We start from the raw sequence: 17,691 nt of genomic DNA on the forward strand, positions 1-17,691 counted from the left end.
CTGCCAAATGTAGCAATACCAAGCCAACAAAATATCCTACCAACACTGTAATGACTGTTGTTAATTTCTTCCCAAAAGAGTCAGTATTTAAGGATAAGTCTACTCCAGCTTCAGTCAATTACGATGAAAGACACATCTAAAACTCATTCTACACAGCCCGGGCATCATGGCTCACACCTGTAATCCCAGCACTTTGGGAGGTCTATGTGGTTGGATTACCTGAGGTCAGGAGTTCAAAACCAGCCTGGACAACATGGCAAAACCCCGTCTCTACTAAAAAATATAAAAATCAGCCGGGTGTGGTGCCGGGCACCTGTATCCCAGCTACTCGTAAGGCTGAGGCGGGGAGAACTGCTTGAACCCGGGAGGCGGGAGGTGAGCCGAGATTTTGCCACTGCACTCCAGACTGGATGACAGAGTGAGACTCTGTTTCAAAAAAAAAAAAACAAAAAACACACATTCTACACAGAATTCTTAGTGTATTTTGTAAATATACTGGGGAAATAAAAAACAAAACAGGGCTAAAGCTGGGCATTTTTAGAGAAAATAAATTTTGAAAAATATAGCCCATTAAATGTATAACTTCATTTGTTCACACTGTCAACAAGATGGGCGAGGTGGCGGGCGCCTGTAGTCCCAGCTATAGGGAGGCTGAGGCAGGAGAATGGTGTAAACCTGGGAGGCGGAGCTTGCAGTGAGCTGAGATCCGGCCACTGCACTCCAGCCTGGGCGACAGTGCGAGACTCCCTCTCAAAAAAAAAAAAAAAAAAAAAGTTAAATGGTCCAAAAATAAACTGGAAATTAAACTAAATCTGGGGGCCAGGTTGTGGTGGCTCATGCCTATAATCCCAGCACTTTGGGGGGCCGAGGCGAGCAGATCACCTGAGGTCAGGAGTTCAAGACCAGCCTCGCCAACATGGTGAAATCCCATCTCTACTAAAAATACAAAAATTAGCTGGGCGTGGTGATGCATGTCTGTAGTCCCAGCTACTCAGGAGTCTGAGGTAGGAGGACTGCTTGAACCTGGGAGGCAGAGGTTGCAATGAGCCGAGATCACATCATTACACTCCAGCCTGGGCAACAAGAACTAAACTCCATCTCAAAAAAATAAGCCGGGCGTGGTGGCTCATGCCTGTAATCTCAGCACTTTGGGAGGCTGAGGCAGGCAGACCACCTGAGGTCAGCAGGAGTTCGAGACCAGCCTAGCCAATATGGTGAAGCCCCATCTCTACTAAAAATACAAAAAAATTAGCCAGGCATGGTGGCAGCCACCTGTAATCCCAGCTACTTGGGAAGCTGAGGCAGGAGAATTGCTTGAACCCGAGAGGTGGAAGTTGCAGTGAGCTGAGATCATGCCACTGCAATCCAGCCTGCGCATCAGAGCAAGAATCTGTCTCAAATAATAATAATAATAATAATAATAATAATAATAATAATAAAATTTTTGGTTTCACAGGTTTTTAGTTACCTTCTTCTTATCTACTATACAAAATAACAATTTTTTCTCCCACATTTGTCTGCTTAAGATATTCAAAGACAAGACTAGATGGAGTACATTTCCTTCCATTCTGGTTGTTTTTACTCAGAATTGCTTCAGTAAATCCACATTGCATATGGATGGGATCAAGTCCCCAAAGCCTATAGCATGGGATACAGAGCTCTGCCTAGCTTGCAGCCTCAATCTCATCTCATTCCATTCCATACATCCTGGGGCTTGCTCTCCCACACCTCAATTGCTTTGTAAGCCTCTCATCTGAAAACTTGTCCAGCTCCCCTGACACACATGCCTCAAAATTGCTGGCAAATTCCTCCTACTTTTCAACTAACTTCAGGGGTACTTCCTCCATAAGACATTTTCTGCCCCTTTGCCTCCCACCCTCTTCTTTCATCCCATCATCTCCTCCCAGTACAGACTTCTACTATAGCCCATTATCATTAATTTAAAATGTCTGTTCATCCCTCTTTCATTACACTGTGGGCTGCCTAAAGAGATGGATGCTACAAAGTTTATTCATCTTTTTAACCCAGTACCTAGCAGTATCTGGCACACCACGTGCAGTAAACACCTAGCGGCATCAAAGGCGAATGGCATACATGTGGTTATTTTTTATAATTTGAAGATGTACACTGAAATTACTTCCCTATTCTCATGTAAGTTAATGAATATATTTTGTGTTCCCACCAAACTCATTATATATGTGTAGGCAGCAGAGATTAAGAATCACACAAGTAAATATAATTTACAGATTGAACTTATTTTTGTTAGGTCTTGTACCAGATACTCAATAGATGGTTATGTGTCTCTCCCTCTAACTTATACCTTGGAGATAAGTTCTGGCCCAGTTGCTCAAGGATAGAGAAATTCAAGACAGGGAAGATCAGGTCAGGTTGGGGTCTAGTGTAATCAGAAGAGGCTCTACAAATTTCCTAGTCCTCAGACAACAATAAAGTGTAAGAAACGTGGGTTCTAGACTGGGCACCGTGGCTCATGCCTGTAATCCCAGCACTGTGGGAGGCTGAGGAAGGTAGATCACCTGAGGTTAGGAGTTCGAGACCAGCCTGGCCAACATGGTGAAACCCCGTCTCTACTAAAAATACAAAAATTAGCCAGGCATGGTAGCAAGTGCCTGTAAACCCAGCTACTAGGGAAGCTGAGGCACAAGAATAGCTTGAACCCGGGAGGCGGAGGCTGCAGTGAGCCAAAGTTTATACCACTACACTCTAGCTTGGGCGACAGAGCAAGACTCTACCTCAAAAAAAAAAGAAAACACGGGTCCTGGAGACCAAAAGCATCAAATACTATCACTGACTGTGCAAGAAGAAATAACAAATATATAATTCGGTTTAATAACCATTCCTTTCCCCTAAAACCAATCTGAGATTTAATTAAAATTCAATCTAATGTAGGCCTGAGGTGGCTTTGAGAGAGCTAAATTAAGTCAAACACATATTCCTCCCCAGAGTAGATCTGGAATTCTGAGAAAAGCAATCTAGTTTTTTGTTTTGTTTTGTTTTGTTTTTGTTTTTTTATTGAGACAGTCTTGGTCTGTCACCCAGGCTGGAATGCAATGGCGCAATCTCAGCTTCACTGCAACCTCCGTCTCCCAGGTTCAAGCAATTCTCCCTGCCTCAGCCTCCCAAGTAGCTGGGATTACAGGCACCTGCAATCATGCCCGGCTAATTTTTTTATTTTTAGTAGAGACAGGGTTTCACCACGTTGGCCAGGTTTGTCTCAAAACTCCTGACCTCAGGTGATCTGCCCGCCTTGGCCTCCCAAAGTGCTAGGATTGCAGGCGTGAGCCACCGTGCCCGGCCAGCAATCTAGTTTTTTAGAGGTATGTCTGCCCCAATAAGGAGCTATATTAGCGGGTATGGCCATAGAGGGGAAGGAGGGAGGCACCTCCCTGACTAGTGAATTTGCTATTTTGTCTGGGAATGAGAGGCTAGGTAGAAAGAAAACTGGGAATCCAATAATTTAAAAAAAAAAATTATTTTAGATCTACTTTAAGGTAGGCCTTCATGGAAACTCCACCTCTACTAAAAATACAAAAACAAAATTAGCTGGCGTGGTGGCAGGGGCCTGTAGTCCCAGTTACTCGGGAGGCTGAGGCAGGAGAATCGCTTGAACCCGGGAGGCGGAGGTTGCAGTGAGCCGAGATCACGCCACTGCACTCCAGCCTGGGCAACAAGAGCAAAACTCCATCTCAAAAAAAAAAAAAGTGGGGGGGAAAGGAAAAGTATTTAAACTATCCAATCAATTATCAAATATGCATACAAGCCTAGACAATGAGGCTAAATGGACACTGAGAAAAGAAATCTAGTTTCCTGGGGTACCCTCTTCCCATTAAGGAGGAATATTGTAGAATAAGGCCTTAGAAGGTAAGGTCCTCGAGGAAGAGGCTTCTGCCTCAAGGTGACTAGCATTTTGTTCAAACACACCACTGGCAACCATTTAATCATATAACTATATTGTGCAATGATTAGTATCTTTTTTGTAACAAAGGTACTGCAAAATAAATAGCCCGTTAAATGAGGAATTAAGTGACTTCTTACAGAAATATTAACATGTGACCATGAATAGATACATTATTTTAGGTCACTGAATGGCTTTACAGACTTGAAAGGAGTATAACATAAGAGGATGTTACCAGAAAGTATTAAGAATCAGAAAATAAATTTAGAAAAACATGTGCAAGTGAGAGGATTTGAATATTGAATAAGAAAACCCAAAGAGGCCTACGTGCCTCCCACAGCTGGTCCCTAAAGCTTTTTTTTTTTTTGAGACGGAGTCTCGCTCTGTCACCCAGGCTGGAGTGCGGTGGCCGGATCTCTGTTCACTGCAAGCTCCGCCTCCCGGGTTTACGCCATTCTCCTGGCTCAGCCTCCCGAGTAGCTGGGACTACAGGCGCTTGCCACCTCGCCCGGCTAGTTTTTTTGTACTTTTTAGTAGAGACGGGGTTTCACCGTGTTAGCCAGAATGGTCTCGATCTCCTGACCTCGTGATCCGCCCGTCTCGGCCTCCCAAAGTGCTGGGATTACAGGCTTGAGCCACCGCGCCCGGCCCCTAAAGCTTTTTTAATTACATCATTGCATCCCTGGGCACCTCAAGTGAAGAGCACAGAACCTATGTCAACATTCCATATCCCAAACAAAGCATGGCATGCTTTTCTTTATTTTTATTTTATTTTTATTTTTATTTTTATTTTTTTGCCGGGCGTGGTGGCTCACACCTGTAATCCCAGCACTTTGGGAGGCCGAGGTGGGCGGATCACGAGGTCAGGAGATCGAGACCATCCTGGCTAACCCGGTGAAACCTCGTCTCTACTAAAAAGTACAAAAAACTAGCCGGGCGAGGTGGCGGACGCCTGTAGTCCCAGCTACTCGGGAGGCTGAGGCAGGAGAATGGCGTGAACCCGGGAGGCAGAGCTTGCAGTGAGCCCGAGATCGCGTCACTGCACTCTAGCCTGGGTGACAGAGCAAGACTCCATCTCAAAAAAAAAAAAAAAAAAAAAAAAATTTATGTAACAGTAAGAAATTCAAATTTTCATAGATCTTATGATCTAAAAACCCCAAGTACTTACCTATGATAAAATGGTAAAAAATGACCCAATATTTACCATTCAGTTCATAAATGCAAAAAGCAAAGTAAGTGAAAACTTAAATGTCCCTGGTTTGAAAATAAATTCAACATAATTGGTTTTTATGGACACTCCTGTCCAAAAGCTTTCTACTTATTGGGGGTAGGGGGAGACTTGAAATACATATATATCATTTATAAGTGACATTTTTAGTTATTTTAACTAAATAGATTTGTTGGTTGATATCTGGTAACAAAGGATACCTTAAAGACTAATCAATGTAAGCCGGGCGTGGTGACTCACACCTGTAATCCTAGCAGTTTGGGAGGCCAAGGTGGGCAGATCACCTGATGTCAGGAGTTCGAGACGAGCCAAGGCCAACATGGTAAAACGCCATCTCTACTAAAAGTACAAAAATTAGCTGGGCGTGGTGGTGCACGCCTGTAATCTGAGCTACCTGGGAGGCTGAGGCAGGAGAATCGCTTCAACCTGGGAGGCAGAGGTTGCAGTGAGCCGAGATCATGCCATTGCACTCCAGCCTGGGCAACAAGAGCGAAACTCCATCTCGCCAAAAAAAAAAAAAAAAAAAAAAAAAAAGACTGATCAATGTAACCTAATTAAAAATAAGTCAGCTTTTAAGTGTTTGAGTCTTAATATTTTAAATTTGTATTTTATTTTTTATTTTGCTTTTGAGACAGATTCTCGCTGTGTTGCCCAGGAATGCTGCGGCATGATCTCTGATCACTGCGACCTCCGTCTCCTGGGTTCAAGTGATTCTCCTGCCTCAGCCTCCCAAGTAGCTAGGATTATAGGCACGCAACACCACACCTGGCTAATCTTTGTATTTTTAGTCAAGATGGGGTTTCACCATGCTGGCCAGGCTGGGTTTGAACTCCTGGCCTCAAGTGATCCACCCTCCTCAGCTTCCCAAAGTGCTGAGATTACAGGCATGAGCCACCGCACCCAGTCTAAATTTGTATTTTAACATTTGAATTTTTATTCTTGGTTTTTCAGTCTTACAAATTCTTGACATTGATTACACTCTACTATTTTATTATTTATTCTTTAATGTAGTATCCAAGGTTATGATAGTCAAACAATTTCCTCTGACAACACGCTCTTCACAGAGCTTTGCTTAGCTCATCACTTCCCTTCATTCAGGTCTCTACTCTAATGTCACAACTCAGTCATTCCCTGACCACATTAACTGAACAGCAACTTTTCACCTCCCAACCTCTGTCCTAAGTCTACCAGTCTCTATTCCCTTTCCCTCTTTTACTTCTCTTCTTAGAAATTTTCACTACCTGAAATTAAATATTTATTATCTGACTCCTCTACTAGGCTGTTAGCTCCATGGAGGCAGAAACTGTATCCCCAATGTTGTAGCCCCAGGGCCTAGAATAGTACTTGGCATATAGTAAATGTTTAATATAAATTGGGAAAGATGAAAATAAGAGGTTTTTTTCCTAAAGACCTCCTGATCACTAGCCAAAATATCTCATTTTTCATAAGTCTGCTAAAACATAAAGTTAGATGAATTTCCTAGTTCATATGAGAATTCAGAAAGCTAAAACTACAAACCTGACTCCTGATGCAGTAGTCTCAACACTGTACCAACCACATATATTAACATGCATAAAAGTTTCTTCACTCCAAGTATATGAAATATTTAACTCAACAACCACCAAAGTCTCAAATCATTCACTGTTACCACCAATTCATTAAAAACTTCATTAACTTTTCCTAAAACTGTTATGAGCTTTAAAGTTGAGATTTTTATAGTACGTACCAAAGAACGCCTCATCTGCATTAATATGGTCATAAAGCAGTCAAAGCTGATCATTCCTTCCTGGCTTGAGAGTAGTTTGCTTTTCTCCATGGTATGTACAACTGCCGAAGCTCCCAAAGCCATTTCTATCCATTCAAGAAGATACCGCAATGAGCCTCGTTGAGCTGCCAAACCAAGCAGCAACTCAGAAGCTAATCTACGACCTAAAGTGTCTGCCCCAGAATTAGGAATAGTTACTCCTTTAAGAAATGTTGTTACTTGCGATAAGCAGTCCAAGCCCATAGGAGGAATCTTGCTTTCATTTGCTAATGATAATGGTGGTAAAGAGCTCACAACTTCAATTGCAGTATGAATAACATCGTTGCAAAGACTGAGACCAGGTCCTGACACAGGCATCATCCAACTTTGTCTTAGAAGTGCAAATAATAAACTTAGACCAGTTCGAACACCCATTTCTATAAGTGCATCAGTGCTTGACCGGGGGCGTTCACTAACAGAATGGACATCTGCTGACCCAGAACTGCTCTCTGGAGAATGCTGCTGCTGCTTCACCTTGCCTTTGTCATGGTATTTATTAGAAAGTGCATAAAAGACACGCTGGAGTACAAGCAGTCGTTTTCTAAGTGCCCCAGCAAATGGGGAATCCGAACACACCATCTTTGCCAATGCTAGCTGGCTGCTAAGAAGGGCATCCAAATAGTGGTCCTGCTCATCACTTGAAAGAGACTCACGTTCAAAGTCTGGCAACTGTGGTCCTTTGAGGCATAAAACTTGTTGGGGCAAAGGTACTACTTCCTTATTGCTAACCAGTTTAGAATACAGAACAGCAACTCCCTCTCTTGTAGCAATAGATTCACTGTCCTCTGTAATCCAGGAGCTGTTCAAGTGTTCAAGCCATTTCAGCTTCACTGGTGGAATCATAGTTGCCATGTTGATTTATCCTTCAGCCATTAGTCCTGCAAAGGGAGAAGAGAAAACAGTCAAAAACATACAGAGGATTCATAAAATGTTCTAAAATTTCATCTTACATTACAATTAATTATTTCAAACTGGTGAAATGCAACTGGATGCGGTGGCTCATGCCTGTAATCCCAACACTTTGGGAGGCCGAAGCGGGCTGATCACTTGAGGCCAAGAGTTCAAGATATTCCTGGCCAACATGATGAAACCCCATGTCTAAAAATATGAAAATTAGCCAGGCATGGTGGCACATACCTCTAGTCCCAGCTACTTGGGAGGCTGAGGCAGGAGAATCGCTTGAACCTGGGACGCGGAGGTTGCAGTGAGCCGAGATTGCACCACTGCACTCTAGCCTGGGCAACAGAGCAAGGCTCTCTCTCTCAAAAAAAAAAAAAAAAAGTCTGGAAGTTCATGGCACTGTACGAATGTTACCATTTTAGCTTTGATAAATGTACTATGGTTATCTACTAAGATATTAACATTAGGGATAAATGGGTGAAGGGTATATGGAAACCGTACCATCTTTGCAAGTTTTCTGTAAATCTAAAATTCCAAAACACAAAGTTTATTTTAAAAAACAGTAATTTCTTTAGATGTACCTTTTCCATTCAGTTCTGATTCCACTGTCAGTGTAACAGTGGGTTCTACACGCTGATGACTCCCAAATTTTTATCTCCAACCCAGGCCTTCTCCCTAACTCCAAATTCATATACACAGTTGCCTACTTGGCCCCTCCACATGGCTATCTGTTTTGGTTATGGCTGGATATCTCAAAATTAACATATCCAAAACTGAGCTCCTAATCTACCACTACCACCACCCCACCCAAACCTGTCCCTCCTATAGACTTCTTCCTCTCAATAAATGGTAACTCCATCCTTCTACTTCCCTAGGCCAAACTTTGGGACTCATAATTGTAGAATGGAACACCCACTTTGGGAAGGTGTCTGGCAGTTTCTCATAAAACGAAACATATATCTAACCCTATGACCCAAAAATTCCTCTCCTAAAGATTTATCCAAAACAAAACACAAGTCCATAAAAATACTTCAATCAAAATAGTGGCTGCCTCTAGAGGGTGACGGCATGAACTGCCTGTGAGGAGCTTGAGGAAACTTCTTGAGGTTATATTCTGTGTCTCAATAGTGGTGTGGAATACACAGGTTGTACATTTGTTAAAACCTAGTGGGCTGGGCATGGTGGCTCACGTCTTTAATCCTAACACTGAGGGAGGCCGAGGTAGGAGGACTGCTTGAGCTCAGGAGTTCGAGACCAGCCTGGACAACACAGTGAGATCTCGTCTCTACATAAGAAAACAAAAATAAAAAAATCAGTGAAAGTGCACTTGAGATTTTTACATTGCATTGCATGTAAACTTTACCTCAACAAATACTGAATAGTTAATGACATGCAAGCTGAAGTATACTTGAGGGAAGTAAATAGACATCTGTAATTTATTTTGAAATGCATCAGAAATAAGATGCATTGATATATATTTTTTATATATACACAAAATTTTTAATTACAAAATATTGCAGGGAAGGTGTCTCTCAAGCAAGTCCCCAGAATGTCACTTATGATAGCTGGTAATAGAGAAAGATCCTCAATCACTGAAGGGAATTTAATTTTCATGATATAGGCAGATCATCAAGAAAGCACTCCAGTGATAAAGATTCCAGACTACAGTAATTAAAAGGAGTTTCTTATTTCTCAATATGTCCTGTTAAATTCTAAATATAAAATCTGATGACACTTGCCTTCACAAGTTTATGATTACTGTGCTTAATTCATGTTCCTAAGATACTCAGAAAGTATGCACTGAGGAGGGGGGAAATCATGATCCTCCACCCCACCCTGACTTCATTTGGTATTAAACACCAGCATTGTGCAGAGGACATAAAAGTGCCTTATTTACCTCCATCCCTTCCCACATAAGCCATATGTAATTGTGCTCTTTTAAATTTGGAAGGTTTAATAGCTGTACAGGGATATGTTGTTATTCTAATTTGTATTTCCCTAATTACTAATAAATCTGAACATCTTAAATTTGTTGGTCATCTGGATATGCTCTTCTGGGAAATACTTATTCATGCATTTTCCTATTTTGTTATCTTGTCAACTTGTAAAAGTTTTTTGTATTTTATCACAGTCTGTCCTCAACATTGTAAATATTTCTTCTAAATCTATCTTTTACAAACACACACATCTTTTATTTTATAGCTTCTGTTTTCCATTCTTGGTCAAAAGAGTATCCCTGCCCCACTCTCACACCCAGATTCCACGTGAATTCTAGATTATCATCACCTACATAAAAACCACCTTGATATTCTTGAGAGTTTTTTTTTTTAAGAAAACACCTGAGTCTTTAGTCCATCTGGAATTAAAATAAATTCTACATTCATCTGGAAGTTTAATACACTCTATATGGCACAGGCTGAGTCCAATTTTATTGTTTCCAGGTAGAAGGCTAGTTATGCCACCACCATTTATTAAGTAATCCAGGACTTCTACATAGTTGAAGGCAATGGCAGCTGCACAGCTATCTGCCCAAAATTTCATCCCCAAACAGTAAAAAAAAACAAGAAGGAAAAATTAAATCCTATACCAAACCACACCTGTAGCATAACTTGAAGACATAGAATGTCAAATTGCAAATAATTGCAAATAAAAAGAGAAAAAGTCAACCAATTTAGGGTACATGCTTTCACCTCCATCCACCCACAAGGCTTTGTGGCAAGCAAAGGCAGACTAAGAAAAACTGCAGAAAAGACAGAGGAGAAAGGCTAGTGAAGGCACCTAAAAATGATTTGTAGTGACTCCCAGAAAGATTAAATCCACACCGTATCTGAAAACACTGGAAAAGTATCTGGGCAGATCAGAGCACAGACTACAGGGAAGAGGTTTCAAGTACCTTTAATTTAAAGCAGAAGGCATGGTTTAAAAGAGCAGGTGCAATTTAAAAAGACGAGTGTTAAATAAGCATTTGTTGAAATGCAGAGGAAAGAAAAAGCAAAAAGGAAGAGAGAAGCATGCTTTAATAACTGAGCGGTGAAGGGTAAAAGAAGAAAAAGGGGAAATACTTAGTGTACTGCAAGACAAAATAGACCCATAAAATTGAAGACAGAACAACCCTTTCCTCAAGTAAAACAAACATTTCTGCTATTGTATTTGGACTTTGCTACACTGACTGAAGATAATGCAATTAAGAATATTATAAAATACTCAATACCATAAAAATGAACATAAGAAAACTCAAGTGCATACAGAGCTATTGCAGAAAACAAAAAAAAAAAATTAAATTTCACATTTATCAATTGAGGGAAATTCCCTGATAACAACAAAGCAAAAGAAAGTTTAAGTTAACAATCCAAACAAAATTAAATAAACTGAAACATATGATGATATGAAAAACCCTGAATCAAAAATTCAAAAACTGAAAGCAGAAATAGACAAAAAGGAAGAAAAAGAAGAAAAGGAAAGGAAAGAAGAAAGGGAAAGAGGTAACTGAACTCAGAAAAGAAATATGAAGAAAAAGTCAAAATTATCTCAGCAAGGAAGAATGAATTATAAAAGCATTCAAGGAAGAGTAGACTCAATGACATAAAGAAAAATAAAAAGGATCCGAGAGAAATAAGTGGAAACAGAAGATAAGAAAAAGAGAGTAATATTCACATTATTGGATTACGTGAGGAAGAAAAACACAAACCAAACCAAACAAAAACAGAGCTGGTTTTATAGCTATAATGCAAGAAAACTTTCTAAAATAGAAAAAAATATCTGAATCAATATACAAGGTACTTGGGAAAATTAACCCAAACAATCAACTCCAAGAAATAGCCTAGTAAAACTATTAGATTTCAAAGATAAAGATAAAATCCTAAAGACCTCCAAGCAAAGAGATGAAATGACTTTAAAAAGCAAAAGAATTAGCCAGGCATTATTCTAAAACAAAATAGCACAGCAACAGCTTTTATAAAGCAAAAACTACAGGAGATGCAAGGAAACATAAATAGAAATACTAATAACATGAGACATGAATATACCACTCTCAGTACAACATGGATCAAGTGAACAAAAATAAGAAAACAGAAGATCTAAACAACAAAATAATTCACTTCACCACTAATAGGATCTATTTCTGGATTCTCTATTCCAGTCCACTTGTCTATTCTTACAACAACAGCGACTTGATTAAAATACCTTTATAAACGTATAAATGTTCTGATGACTGGTAAGGAAAGTCTCAAAAGTTTAAGATTATTTTATTCAGGCCAGGCGCGGTAGCTCACGCCTGTAATCCCAGCACTTTGGGAGGTTGAGGCGGGCGGATCACGAGGTCAAGAGATGGAGACCATCCTTGCCAACATGGTGAAACCCCGCCTCTACTAAAAATACAAAAATTAGCTGGTCGTGGTGGTGCGCGCCTGTGGTCCCAGCTACTTGGAAGGCAGAGGCAGGAGAATCGCCTGAAAGCCAAGATCACACCACTGCACTCCAGCCTGGTGACAGAGGGAGACTCCGTTTCAAACAAACAAACAAACAAACAAAGATTATTTTATTCAATTATATGCCATCCCTTCCAACACACTACTGAGGTTCTAATCTGAATTGCATTAGATTTATGTATTTTCAGAAAATAGACATTTTTATGAAATTTGTTCATCCAAGGACAAAGTGTGCCTTTCTATTTGTTCCTATCCTATTTTAGATTTTCTTCATGTAAGTCCTGTGCTTTTCTGTTGATTCTTAAGTATTTCTGATTTTGTGATTACTATGAATGGAATTTCCTCCTTTCCATTTCTGGTTAATTACTGCTATCTAGTCATCTGGGTAAATCCATATATTTTCCAAAATTATACAAAAATAGAACAGGAAATGAATCAAAGAAACAGAGGCCATCTAACAACAGGAAACAAAGGAAGAAAACAAGCAAGTATTAAAATGGTAAAACAGATACTAAAGGTCAGCTATAAGACCAAGCACAGCTACTACATCAACATCTGTAAAATTCACCTATTAAAACCAAAAGACAAAGATTGATACAAAATAATAACAATAATCTATATGCTAACTGAACAAAACATACATGAAAGTAGTTATGGCCCAAAATTTATAATCTCTGCTATAAATTAAATGTATATAACTATAAATCTAATAAGCAAATCATTTTTAAAATGTATACCCTATCTATAAGCAATGGATCTAAAACAAGTTATTTCAAAATGTTGAAGATAAAATGTAGGGTAATGATATAACAAACAAATGCAACCAAAAAGAGTATCATCTATTAGGTAATAAATAGGACAAAAAGGGTTACTTAGTAACAAACAGTATAATCACTAATAAGATAAAACTATCACAAACCTTTATGTACAAGCAGAGTAATAAAACAATGAAGCGGAAACCACAGAAAACATAGGAAAAATGGTAACCACAGTAATAGAGACTTAAATACAGCCATACCTCAATTATGGCACTTGACTTTACTGTGCTGTACAGACACTGCATTTTTTTTTACAAATTGAAGGTTTATGACAACCCTGATTTGAGCAAGTGTATTGGTGTCATTTTTCCAAAAATATATGTTCACTTCATGTAACTGTGTCACATTTTGGTAATTCTTACAATGTATCAAACTTTTCATTATTATTATAACTGTTATGGTAACCTGTAATCAGTAAGCTTTGATTGTTACTATTGTAATTGTGTGGGGGTGCCACAAAGCACACCCATATAAGACGGCAAACTTAATCGATAAATTGCATGTGTTCTGACTGCCCCACCAATCAACCATTCCCCAGTCTCCCTATCCTTGGGAGTCCCTATTGCCTAAGACACAACAATATTGAAATTAGGCCAACTAATAACCCTACAATCGCCTCTAAGTGTTCAAGACAAAGGAAGACACCATGTCCCTTTAAATCAAAGGCCAGAAATGATTAAGTTTAGTGAGGAAGGCAGGCCAAAAGCTAAGCCTCTTGCGCCAGTTACCCAAGTTGCAATGCAAAGGGAAAGTTCTTAAAGAAACCAGAAGAGCCACTCCAATGAATACATAAATGATAAAGAAGTGAAATCGCCTTTTTCCTGATATGGGGAAAGTTTAAGTGGTCTGGATAGAATATCAAACCAGCCACAACATGCCCTTAAACCAAAGCCTAAGCCAGAGCAAGGCCCTCTCTTCAACTCTATGAAGGCTGAGAGAGGTAAGGAAGATGCAGAATTGTTTGAAGTTAGCAGAGGTTCACTCATGAGGCTTAAGGAAAGAATCTGTCTCCACAACATAAAAGTGCAAGGTGAAGCAGCAAGTGCTGATGTAGAAGCTGCAGAAAGTTATCCAGAATATCTACCTAAGGTAATTGATGAAAGTAGTTACATTAAACAACAGATTTTCAATGTGGACAAAATAGCCTTCTATTGGAAGATGCCATCTAGGACTTTCACAGCTAGAAATAATTCAATACCTGCCTTCAAAGGACAGGTTGAGTCTCTTGCTAAGGGCTAATGAAGCTGGTGGACTTAAAGTTGAAGCCAATGCTCTTTTACATTCTGAAAAACCTAGGGCACCTAAGAAGTATTATAAATCTACTCTCCCTGTGCTCTATAAATGCAACAACGAAGCCCGGATGACAGCACATCTGTTTACTATACAGTTTACTAAATATTTTAAGCCCACTGTTAAGACCTACAGCTCAGAAAAAAGTTTCCTTTCAAAACATTACTGTTCACTGACAATGCACCCAGTCACTCAAGAGCTCTACTGGAGATGTACAAGCAGATTCACGTTGTGTTCATGCCTACTAAACACAACATCCATTCTGCAGCACATGGATAAAGAAGTCATTTTGATTTTCAAGTCTTACTATTTAAGAAATACATCTTGTAAGGCTACAGCTGCCATAGATAGTGATTCCTCTGAGATCTGGGTAAAGTCAATAGAAAATGTTCCGGGAAGGATTCACCATTGTAGATGCCATTAAGAGCATCCATGGTTCATGGGGAAAAGGCCAAAGTATCAATATTAACAAGAGTTTGGAAGAAGTTGATTCTAACCCCCACGGATGACTTTGAGAGGTTCAATACTTCAGTGGAGGAAGTAACTGTAGACATCATGGAAATAGCAAGAGAAGTAGAATTAGAAGTGGAGACCGAAGATGTGACTGAATGCAGCAATCTCATGATAAAACTTTAACGGATGAGGTGCTTCTTATGGATGAGCAAAGAAAGTAGTTCATTGAAATGAAATATATTCCTGGTGAAGATGCTGTGAATATTACTGAAATGACAACAAAGGAATAAAATATTAAATAAATTTAACTGACAATGCAGTAGCAGAGTTAGAGAGGACTGACTCCTTTTGAATTTTGAAAGAAGTTCTACTGTGGGTAAAATGCTATCAAACAACAATGCATGCTACAAAGAAATCATTCATGAAAGGAGGAGCCAATCAATGCAGCAAACTTCACTGTTGTCTTATTTTAAGAAATTGCCAAAGTAATCCCAACCTTTCAGCAACCACCATCCTGATCAGTCAGCAGCCATCAACATCAAGGCAAGATCCTCCATGAGCAAAAACATTACAACTCTTTGAAGGCTCAGAGGACTCTCAGCACTTTTCAGCCAAAAAAAGAAAAGTACTTTTTAATTTAGGTACGTACATTTTTTAGACATAATACTATTGTACACTTAACAGACTACAGTGTACGCTACACATAACCTTTATATACACTGAGAAACCAAAAAAACTGTGTGACTTGCTTTACTATGACATTGGCTTTACTGTGATTTATTTGCTATGCTGTACTTTTCATTTTATTGCAGTGGTCTGGAACTAAACCACAGTATCTCTAAGGTATATGCCAGTACTTGACAAATAAGGCAAAGTACAACAGTATATAAACTACCAGTCCTTAAATCCATTGGTAGACCATGAATTCCTTTGAGAATCTGATAAAAGTTGTGGACCCCGACTCCCCAAAGAATAAAACTCATGCTCATACTCATAAAAATGAGCAAATTTCCAAAGGTTTCCTGGATGTCCTGAAGTCATCTATGTAATCCAAAATGATAAACCTAATCTAAAATATTATGCATATCCTAAAATATGTTCTTTTTATGTACCAGTGGAAAATATTTTCAAATTGACCATTATACAACAAATAATTCAAAAATATACACATAATTTAGACCACAGTTCTAGCCAGAAAGTAGTGAAACCAAAAAGTATTTACAAAACAAGTAAAAGGAAGCAATCTTCAAGACACACTGTTAAAAAAGAAAAATATGCAGTTTCTGTATACTGTAATAGTTCATATACAGTAATACAACTATATTGAAAAGGGTTTATATATTCATATATCATGTTCATAAATGCATGGAATAAACGCTGAAAACATTTTTTTAAAACCTAGGAACACTAGTTGCCTCTGGGGGAAGGAGAACTGGGTTACTGGGAGCTGGAGTAGGAAAGATATCTGCTCTTCACTGCAAAAACTTGAATTTCTTATATGTGCATGTATTATCAGTGCAAATTTTTTTTTCTTTTTGAGATGGAGTCTCACTGTTGTCACCCAGGCTGGAGTGCAGTGGCGCAATCTCGGCTCACTACAACCTCCGCCTCCCGGGTTCAAGCGACTCTTGTGCCTCAGCCTCCCAAGTAGCTAGGACTACAAGCGCCTGCCACCAAGCCCAGCTAATTTTTTTTGTACTTTTAGGAGAGTCGGGGTTTCACTGTGTAGGCCAGGATGGTCTCCCTCTCCTGACCTCAGGTGATCCACCCACCTTGGCTTCCCAAAGTGCTGGGATTACAGGCGTGAGCCACTGCGCCTGGCCTATCAGTGCAAATTTTTAAAAAACATTTTTAAAGAAATCCAAAACAAGGCAAAAGCTAAATATTTGGAAACTAAGTTTCTTAGACAAAGAGAGGAAGGGGAAAGGAGTTACAAATTATCTAGAAAGTTACATAAAGGAAACATTTATCAAAATAAAGGGAATGTAGTCAAAGTTGACTCAAATAAATATATAAAGACTTAAATGCTCCATTGAAAAGTAAGAATTAAATGAAAGTCAGGTGTGGTGGCTCACTCCTATAATCCAAACATTTTAAGAGGCCGAGGTGGGAGGAAGCTTTAGGCCAGGAGTTCAAGACCAGACTGAGCAATATAGCAAGACACTGTCTCGACAAAATGTTTAAAAATTATCTAGGCGTATGGTGGTACACGACTGTGGTCCCAGCAACTTAGGCTTGGGAGGGAGGATCACTTGAGCTCAGAAGTTCAAAGCTATGAGCTATGATTGCACCACTGCACTCCACTCTGGGCGACAGGATGAGGCCAAGTCTCTTTAAAAAAATTTAAATATATTAATAATTCAATTCAAAAATAGAAAAACAAAATAAGAACATTACGCTGGGCATGCTGGCTAACACCTGTAATCCCAACGCTTTGGGAGGCCATGGTGGGTGGATCACTTGAGCTCAGGAGTTCAAGACCAGCCTGCACAATATGGAGAAACCCCATCTCTACAAAAAATACAAAAAATTAGTCAGGCATGGCAAGGCATGATGTGGTCCCAACTACTCGGGAGGATGAGGTGGGATGATCCCTTGAGCTCAGGAGGTCAAGGCTGCAGTGAGTCAAGATCATGCCACTACACTCCAGCCTGGGCACAGAGTGATACCCTGTCTCTAAATAAATAAATAGGGAAGCAGAAGGGGAAGAAAAGGGAAATTGGTAAATTAGAAAAATTCAAAAACAACAGGATGGATATCTCAGAGAGATGATTTTTCCTTTTCTTTTTTAGAGACTGGGGTCTCACCGTGTTGTCCAGGCTGGTCTTGAACTCCTGGACTTAAGACAATCCCCACTT

At 39.6% G+C, this 17,691-nt stretch overlaps 1 protein-coding gene across 1 annotated transcript in view; it reads right to left on the bottom strand.

The window, feature by feature from the left end:
* Positions 1-17,691, bottom strand: part of HERC1 (HECT and RLD domain containing E3 ubiquitin protein ligase family member 1) — a 234,989-nt gene that overhangs the window by 172,037 nt on the left and 45,261 nt on the right. The window contains exon 3 of the mRNA XM_025389546.1: positions 6,868-7,823. Coding sequence (XP_025245331.1) covers positions 6,868-7,797 — 930 coding nt within the window. The 5' untranslated portion in view covers positions 7,798-7,823. The remainder of the gene's footprint in view (positions 1-6,867; positions 7,824-17,691) is intronic.

This window comes from Theropithecus gelada, chromosome 7a (assembly GCF_003255815.1).
Source record: "Theropithecus gelada isolate Dixy chromosome 7a, Tgel_1.0, whole genome shotgun sequence".
Lineage (NCBI taxonomy): Eukaryota > Metazoa > Chordata > Mammalia > Primates > Cercopithecidae > Theropithecus > Theropithecus gelada.